General features: G+C 35.6%; 1 protein-coding gene across 2 annotated transcripts in view; it reads left to right on the forward strand.

Annotated features, from left to right (window-relative positions):
* Positions 1 to 12,179, forward strand: part of TBC1D23 (TBC1 domain family member 23) — a 65,445-nt gene that overhangs the window by 50,974 nt on the left and 2,292 nt on the right. The window contains exons 14-17 of one of the 2 annotated variants that reach the window (XM_060098680.1): positions 2,641 to 2,780; positions 4,432 to 4,476; positions 7,576 to 7,664; positions 10,891 to 11,026. In XM_060098680.1, coding sequence (XP_059954663.1) covers positions 2,641 to 2,780; positions 4,432 to 4,476; positions 7,576 to 7,664; positions 10,891 to 11,026 — 410 coding nt within the window. The remainder of the gene's footprint in view (positions 1 to 2,640; positions 2,781 to 4,431; positions 4,477 to 7,575; positions 7,665 to 10,890; positions 11,027 to 12,179) is intronic. The other variant, XM_060098681.1, reaches the window with a different exon arrangement.

Here is a 12,179-nt window from a genome sequence, read left to right on the forward strand (position 1 = left end):
AGCTCTCCTCCCCATCACATACCTACATGATTAAAACTTCAGTCCACCCATATTTGAGAATGGGCCAGGCAGAGGAAGACGGGAACCAGTTGCCAATCCCATTTTATTTGAGTTTTAGTTATTGAGATGTACATTACTGCAGGGTTTTGCAATAGTGGGTAAATCCATTCTGTTTTACTTTGGAAATATTTGGGCAATAAGTCTTGTGTGTTTTCAGTATTTCATGTCATTTGAACTAGGTGTCATTAAATCACTTTCTTAACAAGTAATGGTCCTCATCTACCTAAAGGTCATTCTTTAAATCAGAAATAGAGGGAAAACTCCAGTACAGTGTGATGGTTACAAGCTTGGGCTTACCAGTCTGACTCACCTGGGTATTCAGGTTTTGTCTTCACAGTTTACTTTCTTCATGATCTCTAACAAGATCTTTTCCACTCTGGTTTCTCCATCTGTGCAAATAGGGATGATGATAATAACACAGCTTTCTTCACAATAATGACATGAGGATTAAATGTGCAAGTGAATGTAAAGTGTAGTACCTGTCACTTATATATCTTATAGTAGTTATTATAAAATTGTAACTCATTAGATGATTAATTGAGGCTTATCTTCAGCCATGTAAATTATTGTCATATTCTCAGCTGATAAGTCTTCTCTGAGAATTAGGTTTTCAGCTTGATCTAGGTATCTAGGAGCTCACCATTTATTTAATAAGTATTTGCTGTTTTCATTTTAAATATCTAAATAGTATGGATGTATTATAATGTGTTCAGTTAGTCCCCTTATTGTTGAATATTTACATTGTTCCTAGTCTTTTTCTATTATATACACTACTACAATTAAGTTTTGTAGTAATATATTTGCATATGACATGATTATTTCATCCTAGAAGTGAAATAACGTGATCAGAAGATTACATGTCAAAATCCTTAGAATTCTGCATTATTGTCAAATTGCCCTCCAAAAAACATTATTCTAACTTATATTCCTGTCCACAGCTTTGGATAGTTTTTGTATTGAACTTTTTATCTTCAGATTTGAAAAACAATGATTGAGGCTATTAAAGATAACTGTCTTGGGCCTCCCTGGTGGCGCAGTGGTTAAGAGTCCGCCTGCCGATGCAGGGGATACGGGTTCGTGCCCCGGTCTGGGAGGATCCCATATGCCGCGGAGCGGCTGGGCCCGTGAGCCATGGCCGCTGGGCCTGCGCATCCGGAGCCTGTGCTCCACAATGGGAGAGGCCACAACAGTGAGAGGCCCGCATACCGCAAAAAGAAAAAAAAAAAAAGATAACTGTCTTAAAAATGTGTTACATTCAGAAGTACAAAAGAATTTCCACAGTCAGTTTAATTTGGTTTTGAATTTGGATATGGCAATGGGAACATGATTTTTGTGTTATTTAGTTAATGACTTCTCTTAAAAATAAAAATAATGTTCATTGTAGCATCATATATAAATATGAAAAATATAAAGAAATCAAAATTATTTATAACCCAACCATGGATAACAGCTATTCATAGTTTGAAATATTTTCTTTAAATCTTTTATAATGCATATTTTTTTTTAGTATTTTAAAAATAGTGATCAGAGTGTACATACAGTTTTATTTTCTGCTTTCTCATTGAACATATGAGCATTTTCTAGTATTTTTAAATGCTTTTTTTTTTTTTTTTTTTTTAGTATCAGTATAGGTTTCCATCAAATAGTTCCTAAATCGTAGGGCATTTTCTGATTATTTCCTCCCCATAAATTCTGAAGAAGAATTAATAAGCAGAAGATAGGCACATTTTAAAACTTTTGACATCTACTACCAGCTTCCCCTGCAGGGTATAAAGGAGCAATTATATACAACTCAAGAATTATACTCACATCTATTACACTAGGTACATAAGAGTGACTTTTCTTGAGAAATTAAAGGCCTAAGTAGTAATATTTTAAACAGCAAAAATTTACAAGGAATAAATGTTTAAAAATTTAGCTATATGAATGATATTCTGATTATAATTTTGCTTATCTTTATAGAGTAATCTGAGTTAAGAAAAGGTCAGTAACTGTATTTCTTATTGAACAAATAAGGTAATTTCAGCTTCCACACATTTATGTATGTAATACATATCCTCATTTTTCATTTCTACCTTCCATTCCTAAAATGGTTTCACCCAGTATATCAGTCTGCTGGGGCTGCCATAACAAAATACAACCAACTAGGTGGCTTAATGTATTTTCTCATAGTTCCAGAGGCTAAAGGTCTGGGATCAAAGGGCTAGCAGGTTTAATTTCTCCTAAGGCCTCTGTCTTTGGCTTTCAGAGTACCACCTTCCTGTGATGTTGGTACATGGCCTTTTTTCTGTGCATGTGAATCCCTGATGTATCCCCTTCTTCTTGTAAGAATATCAGTCATGTTGGCTAGGGCCCACCTCATTTAACCTTAGTTTACTCTTTAAAGGCCCTATCTCCGCATTCAGTTACTTTCTGAGGTACCCTGGGGATTAGAACTTTAACACACGAATTTATGGTCGGGGGGGTGCACCCAGTTCAGGACATAGCATCTAGATAACCTTTAGCAGTAGTGTATCTTGCTAATCATTTGGAGAGCAGTTAATCCATCAGTAAGTTGTTGTTTGTTTTTCTTTTTTTCAGGGTGAATCTTGTAATGGCTCAAATGATAGAGGAATGAAATCACTAGTAAATAAAATGACTGTTGCTTTGAAGACAAAATCCGTTAATGTCAGGGAAAAAGTTATCAGTTTTATTGAGAATACATCAACTCCTGTGGACCGGTGAGTTGCTTATACAGTATGAATTTGTGATGAGTAATTAAAACTATAGAAAAGTATCTTAACAGTAAATGTTAGTTGAATAGAATATGCTCTAGAAAAGGATCATAAATTACATTTTTTTATTAGATTATTCCAGTTTTCATTGTCATCACAGAGATGTTCTTTATTGCTATAAACTTTTACTATAAAGATGACTCTCTCTTCTCCCACTGCTCAGAATAGGAGGCAAGTAATAATTCTGCCCCTTCATGCCATTCATTAGAAAAAAATTATTCCAATGCTATTATGTATATGACACTTCATATAGCAGCTGCTTCCCACGTGTCAGATGGTTGGGAATCATCTGCTAAGTGCAGTAATCTCATAGCAGGAATCTCTTTCTCTACTTCAGGAATTTAAAACCTAGAAAATTTGGTCATACTAAATCAAGCAGAAACCTGTTTTTGTAAAGTTTTAAGAATTCAGATCTTCATAGAATTTTGTTCACAGCATGTGTGACCCCTATTTTCCCAATTACAAATGAGGTATCCAGCTAACAAATAATAAGTTTAAGAATGTCTGTTATATTGTTTCTTACTGGAACTGTGAGGGCACAGTATGTTTTTTTTCCCTAATAATCCCAGCGTGAAATTTGTTTGTAAGCAAGCCTGATCTTGGAAGTGTGTTATAGTATTTAATTTCACTCTCTTGTCTAACTTGCAGCACCCTAGGAAAGTTGAAGTATTTGATTTTAAGAACTGAATATAAGGCATTTACTATTTTTCACTTTATTAAATAAAGTACATATGCATACAGAGATTTTTTTCCCATTTAGTAAATAGCAAAGAAGATATAGATTATTTTCACTAATCCAAAAAAATTGTACCTTGTCTACAATGGACTAATGTTAAAGTGTTTTATCAAGGCTGAAAGGTTTTTTTTGCTCATTAAAATTATGTCTGCTTTCAAAAGCCTTATTTTTTTTTTTTTTTTTTTTTGCGGTATGTGGGCCTCTCACTGTTGTGGCCTCTCCCGTTGCGGAGCACAGGCTCCGGATGCACAGGCTCAGCAGCCATGGCTCACGGGCCCAGCCACTCCGCGGCATGTGGGATCCTCCCGGATTGGGGCACGAACCCGTGTCCCCTGCATCGGCAGGCGGACTCTCAACCACTGCGCCACCAGGGAAGCCCAAAAGCCTTATTTTTAAAATTACTTTTAGTTAGTGCATTCTCAATTAGGGTACTTTTTTTTTTTTTTTTTTTCTCCCGGTACGCGGGCCTCTCACTGTTGTGGCCTCTCCCGTTGTGGAGCACAGGCTCTGGACGCACAGGCTCAGCGGCCATGGCTCACGGGCCCAGCCGCAGGCGGACTCTCAACCACTGCGCCACCAGGGAAGCCCTAGGGTACTATTATTGGTACATTTTGTAGCATGAACTTAAAATTTATTTTAAAATGAACTAGTGATAATTCTAAACTGAAAAGACTTTTCTCTTTGTTAAAGAATCACTTGAAACTGGCTTTTCTTCATTTTTCTTTGTACTTGGGATGCTCGAAACATTCTTTTTTAATATACCCTATGGGTTAGAAAAACTGATTATACTATATTTTTGTTTTAAAGCTTTTGCATTTTTAATAATCATATTGTTCTGTCCTCTGCCTCAATTTGCTATAGAATGTCTTTCAATCTTCCTTGGCCAGACAGAACATGTACCGAGCGGTAAGCCAATGAGTAGAGCAGTTTTACTGGGCCATCCTTTTCCTTTAGCATGTGTCATGCTGTCTATAAGCCTCATGTTGTCTTGGCTAAAATTTCATGCAGCTGTTTCAAGTGCTAAACTTTTCTCATTCTGCTTTTAGGAGTGTGTGATGCTGATATGTTTTCCTTTTGGTTTTTTGCTCGATCATTTTAATTTTTTTCCTTGCCTTCTTCTTTATATCTCCCATTCCTCAGATGAAAATCAAGTACATTCAAACCCAACAACTTCATAAAATCTGCAGTTTTTATTCTGAGACAGAGGAAGGTGAAACAAAGAAAATATGTAGTCTCAGAGTTAGGAGGGTATTAACTTTGGAGATCATTTACTTCTGTCTTTTGCTCTAACAGTAGGGAAAATTACAGCATCTGAAAAAAGGCACAGTTTGTGGTTCAAATTTTTTGTTATTTCATGTACACAATGTACACCATGTAGTTTTATAATATTGCTAGGTTTTTCTTAATAAGATGTATGCATTTAAGTTGGGGAGTTAACATTATATAAATTGGTGTCAACAAACTATAGTTCTAAGATTCTACCTTTGCTTTTCCTTGAAAGAAATTAGGCCATGGAGGACATGTTAAAGTATAATCCATCTCTTCTCTGACCCCAATAAAACGGGGTACTTGTCATTAGATTCCATAGGTTTAAAGTTTAGAAATCTACTGGATCTTCAATTAGGATAAACAAAAGAACATTATACTGTATGGCTTTACAGTTTTTATACTCATGATTTTTCTGCAATTTGAATTTGAATATCAATTATAGCAATCCCTATGAACATTTAAAAAGAAATTCTAATCATACTTTGAATGTAAGTTAAGCTTCGAGTTAATGGAGTTGACTTTTTTAGCAGGTCATTTCAATATTTTCAGTGAGTTAGAAGTAGCATTTTTAACAATAGTTTACTTTGAACTTATGGATAAGAGTTGGCCAATGCCAATTACAGAGTTTCTATTATAATTTTCTAATTTTAAAGGAGATTGCTTCTTTTAAAATTATAATCTATTTGTGAATCAACTTGCTGTTTTCTCTTGTTACAGGACCATTGAATTAGTCTAAGTTTAACTCCCAAGTTTTATCGCAAATAATTTTTTAAACATTCAAATTATCTTCTCTAGTCCACAGGCAGATATATCCATTTTGAAAATAGAGTTTAGTGAAAAGTTAGAATAAATTGGGTTGGTTTTTGAGGTCAGTAAATCAGGTTAAAATCTAGTCAAACTCTTGTAGATTTTGTTTCTGCTAAAAAAGCATAGATATACTGCTTTTTAAAAAGAGGTCCAGCTTTTTTTTTTGGATGTCACTTATATTCTGGTTCAAGCATTTACTGTAAACATTATCTTTGTTACTTTCTATGTTATAGCAGTTTATACTTCAATATCAGGAGAGCACCAATAACTTAATCTCGTACAATTTTATAATCTAGACGGCACTAAAGTATTGTTACACAAAGCTATATTATCTTTGCCTTTTTTAAGAAAGCTGAATCTGAGTTTCATAGGTATTTGAATTATTTCTTTCATTTTCTTTAATGAGCATAGTTTGATAATTTATAGGATAATTTTATATTAGATATGCTTTATCATAAAAATCAAATGATTTTATAACTTAAACTGTAAGCAGTGTATTGATTAATCTAATTTATAATTCTATTATATACTCAACTCTCACTGGTTTTCTGTTGAGGAATGTTGTTTTGGGAGAAATAAAGATTTAAGCGTATTTTAACAAAATTAGGTCTTGATTTTTATTGATGATATGTATTAAGAAATCATTTAAAATACAGATTTGATCTCTGTCTTCTGGAAAAATTGAATTCTAAGACTAAGTAAAGACACATAACTTGACTTTTTTCCACATTGAACTCTCGATACATGACAAGGAAAAAAAGCCACAGTTTTCCTTCATCATACATTATCTTAGCTGAACCTTATTCTACAAATAATACAATACTCTTTCTCCAGAAACATGTGGTATTTTGTCGAAATATTTTAAGTTTACTTATTGGTTTATTTGAGGTTACCTGAAAAGTAATGAGGTATTGATTTTTATATTAAAAAAGAGAGGTCATACTTCCTGCAGAACTTACTAAGTTTGAGTTTACATGTTTATGTTTCTGTCACTTGAAAGTGAAAGGCAAATTCATTTTCATGGTTTATTTATGTAAAAGAAGTAGCATCTTAGTTTCTGTTGAAACAAAAGTAACAGTAATGAAAAAAAAATGGGAGGAAAAACCTTAAGACATTTGTACCCATATGAGAATTAGGCACTCCTACTGGAATTTGAATATTTGGTTTTGTAAACTGTTTTGTCTAACAAACATGTATGTAGCACTTGCTGTATGCCAGGCATTGTTCTAAGAGCTTTACCAAATATTAACTGATTTAATTTTTTTATTGATTTATTTTTGGCTGCGTTGGGTCCTTGTCGCTGCGCGCAGGCTTTCTCTAGTTGCATGGAGCGGGGGCTACTCTTAATTGCGGTGCGCGGGCTTCTCTTGTTGCAGAGCATAAGCTCTAGGCTCGCGGGCTTCAGTAGTTGTGGCTCGCGGGCTCTAGAGCGCAGGCTCAGTAGTTGTGGCGCACAGGCTTAGTTGCTCCGCGGCATGTGGGATCTTCCCGGACCAGGGCTCGAACCCGTGTCCCCTGCATTGGCAGGCAGATTCTTAACCACTGTGCCACCAGGGAAGTCCTAACTGATTTAATATTCACAGTAACCAGGAAGGGTAGATATTGTTACCGCCATTTTACAGATAAGGACACAGAAGCACAGAGAGGTTAAGGAACTTCACAATGCATTGGTTTTATGTGAGCATTAAAATTGTTTAAAATTTAATTTTTACAGATTTGAAAACATTCCGCATACCCAAGACCTTATGCCACTTTTGCTAACAATTTCCTTATCTTGTTTCAATTTCCTTAACATAGCTTTCCTGAAACTGGGTGGTACATGGTGGGCGCACAGAACATTTGTGTTTTGTTTTAATATTCAAACGATACTTGGTGAAAATCTTTGGTAACTTAAGTGATGATTTCCCTCCTAAAATTCTTTGAATATAGGCATGTGAGCAGCAGTGACAGAGTGGGAAAGCCTTACCGTGGTGTAAAGCCTGTTTTCAGCATTGGGGATGAAGAAGAATACGACACAGGTATAAGCAATACACTTATTTATAGACTGCTTTCTTCAAGCACCAGGAGTGATTATAGAGATAATTCTGGGAGTAGCTGAACAACTGCTTAAAAAAAAAAAAAAAAAAAAAGACACAGTGAGATTCTGTAGAGGAGATTGGAGAGTCTGTGGTTTTTCTATTAAGAGTTTGGTTTTGAACATCTTAAATTATGCCATAGAAATGCTGAGTAGGCGGTTGATTGTAGGAGTCTTTAGCTGAGGAGAGAAGTCTAAGCTGGTGATAATCTGGGAATTATCAGTGTATAAATAGTATTTAAATCCATGGGATTGGATTTAAATCCCCCTGATCCACCTGGGTAGGAGATTGAGGACTGTGGGGCCGAAGTTTGGGGAATTCCAAAATTGAGACATCTGAAAAGAGCCTTTTGGTGGGTTTTTTTTAGATTTTTCTTTTTAATTAATTAATTTATTTTTGGCTGTGTTGGGGCTTCGTTTCTGTGCGAGGGCTTTCTCTAGTTGCAGCAAGCGGGGACCACTCTTCATTGCGGTGCGCGGGCCTCTCACTGTGGCGGCCTCTCTTGTTGCGGAGCACAGGCTCCAGACGCGCAGGCTCAGTAGCTGTGGTGCACGGGCTTAGTTGCTCCGCAGCATGTGGGATCTTCCCAGACCAGGGCTCGAACCCGTGTCCCCTGCATTGGCAGGCAGATTCTCAACCACTGCGCCACCAGGGAAGCCCCTGAAAAGAGCCTTTTGAAACTGGAGGCAGTAGCCTAAAGGGCCACAAGATGGGGATATTATGCCAGGGAAGTTTGTTATCCTCTGTGATTGTCTTTCTTTATATTTTAAAAGATAATTTATTACTTTGGTTCATAATCCCACTGCCCAGATTACCCTGCTTAAGTAATCATAATTAATGTTAATGTGTATTGAGTTACAAAAAATATATAAAAATATGTATGGTATGTAAAGTATATGTTGTATGTAAAAGTACAAAATAAGAAAAAAAATACTCCCAAATCTCATCTTGCTTTTTTCACTTAGTAATATATTTTCATATTTTCCACCTCAGCCTGTATACCTTCACAATTCTCTTTCTATTATACAAACGTACCATAATTAAATCATTCTGTTCTCTTTCTATTATACAAACGTACCATAATTAAATCATTCTTCTCCCAGTTGACACTGGTAGTTTTCCAGTTTTATTTCTGTTTCAAATAGCAATGGCTATCTTTATGCATATATCTAGGTTAACTTTTGCAAGTATATCCAGAGGGTAAATTCTTAACAGTAAGATTGCCAGATTAGAGGGACTCACATTTGACATTTTAATGGATATTACAAAGTCAACTTCCTGAAAACTGCATTGAGGTAAATGTAATTTTCTATATGTTATTTCTTTTTTTTGAAGCAAATACACAGAATTTTTATTTTCTCCTACACAAAATTTTTATATTCCTGTATATAAAATCCAAAAATATACTTCTTCTTTTATTTTATATTATAGTAAAACAATCAGTACATTGTTATTTTATTTCTATACAGATTTTTCCCCAACACCTTCTCTAGCTATTCTTTCTTTTTTTTTTTTTGCGGTACGTGGGCCTCTCACTGTTGTGGCCTCTCCCGTTGTGGAGCACAGGCTCCGGACGCACAGGCTCAGCAGCCATGGCTCACGGGCTCAACCGCTCCGCGGCATGTGGGATCCTCCCAGACCGGGGCACGAACCTGTGTCCCCTGCATCGGCAGGCGGACTCTCAACCACTGTGCCACCAGGGAAGCCCTCTAGCTATTCTTTATCTTCCATTTCATGCACTTCTGTGTGCTATTTGTAATTGTTTCCTTTTCTCCTTTTTCCTCCCCCTCTTTTGCCATTTTCCTGTTACCTGTCAGTCTCTATCTCTCTCTAAACATTTGTTATTCCGTTAACAAAGGGAAGACGGAAATGGATGAATAAATGATGGTATATTTCACATATCATACATGTATGTATACACATATATATTTACACTCTGGAAAATTGCACAGTAATGAAAAATAAGAAAACTAGAGCTATGTGTGTCAACATGGATAAATTTTACAATGTTGGGAGTAGGGTAGCAGTTGCAGAAGAATACAATTGAACAGTGTACTATTTATATAAATTTTACTTAAAATGCAAAACACTACTGTATATTATTTAAGAATATTCATGTTGGGTTAAAAGTAAAGATGAGACACCAAATTCACATAGTCACTCTTTCTTAGTGGGGAAGAAAGGGGGTTGTGACTGGGCAGAAATGAATAGAAGTGAATAGATATGTGAGATTTCATTTTTTTATTATGTCTTTATATTTTGATTTCTTAAAAAACAAAGAGAAGAATATCTACAATTATTAACTCTACGGAGTGTAATTCCCCTTTGTTAAATTAGAAAAATAAAATAACTAGAATGTCTTATATTTCTCTCACAAAAAATCCCACTAAATAGATTTTTACTTGTCTATCCCAGCATGGATTTTTTTGTTGTTGTTATTTTCCTTAAAGTCAGAAACCAGGGCTTCCCTGGTGGCGCAGTGGTTGAGAGTCCGCCTGCTGATGCAGGGGACACGGGTTCGTGCCCCGGTCCAGGAAGATCCCACATGCCGCGGAGTGGCTAAGTCTGTGAGCCATGGCCGCTGAGCCTGCGCGTCCGGAGCCTGTGCTCCGCAACGGGAGAGGACACAACAGCGAGAGGCCCACGTACCGCAAAAAAAAAAAAAAAAATCAGAAACCAGCAACTCTGCAGATGGAGTGCAATCTAGAACAATATTGAATCACTATGTTGTACACCTAAAACTAATATACTTTTGTAAATCTACTATTCTTCAATTAAAAAAAAAAAGAAACCAGCAAGAGAAAAAGAACTCTGCCATCTTTGCCCTCAAGATAGATGCTAATATTATTATTGGACAATTCTGCCATCTTTCGACAGACTAGTCATAGATTAGAGTTATGTTATATAAATCAAAAAAGTTGAAATTCCTCATAGTTTAATATTTTAAAAGTATATTCTCAGTATTTTCACACCATATAGAGTGATGTTTCATTATAATGCTTTTATAGTAGTACCAGTGGCATAAGGAAATATAGTAGCTTGGTTAGAATTGGTTTTTTTTCCAACATGTGTATTTAAAATACTACTGAAGTTTTTTTCAGGCTATTAAAAAATGTATCATTTTTAAAGTTGGTGATACCCACTTTTAACATCTTATAATTCTTTATAGATGAAATTGACAGTTCTTCAATGTCAGATGATGATAGAAAAGAGGTTGTAAACATTCAGACTTGGATAAACAAGCCAGATGTCAAGCATCATTTTCCTTGTAAAGAAGTGAAAGAAAGTGGACACATATTTCCTAGGTACTTTTTATAATACCTTCTTCAGAAGTAAAATTGAATTTAGGGAAGTAATGATATAAAAGGTAGCTGCAAAAGAAATTTTATGTATCCAAGTACAATAAGATATAATTTCCTGGGGATTTCCCTGTCGGTCCAGTGGTTAAGACTCTGAGCTCCCACTGCAGGGGGCACGGGTTCAATCCCTGGTCAGGGAACTAAGATCCCACATGCCGTGCAGTGCAGCAAAAACACACACACACACACACACACACACACAATGAGGTATAATTTCCCTCTGTCAACTTGTATTATATGTCTTGATTTAGAAAAAATATTTCTAATGTAATTTTTTTATTTTGAAAAATTTAAACAAAAGTTGAAGAAATAGTACATTGAATATCTTTATAAGCCTCTCTCAGACTCACCAGCTTTTAACTTTTTTTTCACACTATCTCTCTCTTTATGTTTGTATATACATACACACATACACATACACTTTCTTTTTGTCAAACCATTCAGAAAAAGCTTATAGATATGACACTTTACCCCTAAATGCTTCAGCATAAATCTCTAAAGAATATGAACGGTCTCCTCCACAACTCCAGTAACACTATCACATCTTTAAAAACTTTAAAATTAATGAACATCATTTAACATACAGAACACACTCAAATTTTTCAGTGTCTCTAAAGTATCTTTTATTGTCTTTGTTTTTTTCTTCCTGGTCCAGGATCCAGTCCTGTTTCACACATTGCATTTGCCTGTTATCTCTCTTTAGTCTCACCCAGTGTAGAACAGTACTGCTTCCCTCACTACACTTCCCCCTTTTCTTCATGATGAATGAATCCCTTCTGAGCCTAGGCCAACTGTTCTGCAGAATGTCCCACATTCTGGATATCTGATGTTTGTCCTGTTGTATTTCATAAAAGTCTGCGAGTATTATCACTATACTAAAAGTGAGCTGAGACATAAAGCAGGGTGTGTGTGTTAATAATTCTATCCCTATTTTGCCTTTAGGATCTAGTTACAGAATATTATTAAATATGTAAGGCAGCCCAGGTATTGCTTAGTGGTCTTTGACATAAAGTATATGTTATGGTATGTTGAATGAGGATAGTTTACTGTTAAAAGTCTGAAAGGTAGTATATTCCAAATACCATATAGAATAGATTCT

This window comes from Mesoplodon densirostris, chromosome 5 (genome assembly GCF_025265405.1).
Source record: "Mesoplodon densirostris isolate mMesDen1 chromosome 5, mMesDen1 primary haplotype, whole genome shotgun sequence".
NCBI lineage: Eukaryota > Metazoa > Chordata > Mammalia > Artiodactyla > Ziphiidae > Mesoplodon > Mesoplodon densirostris.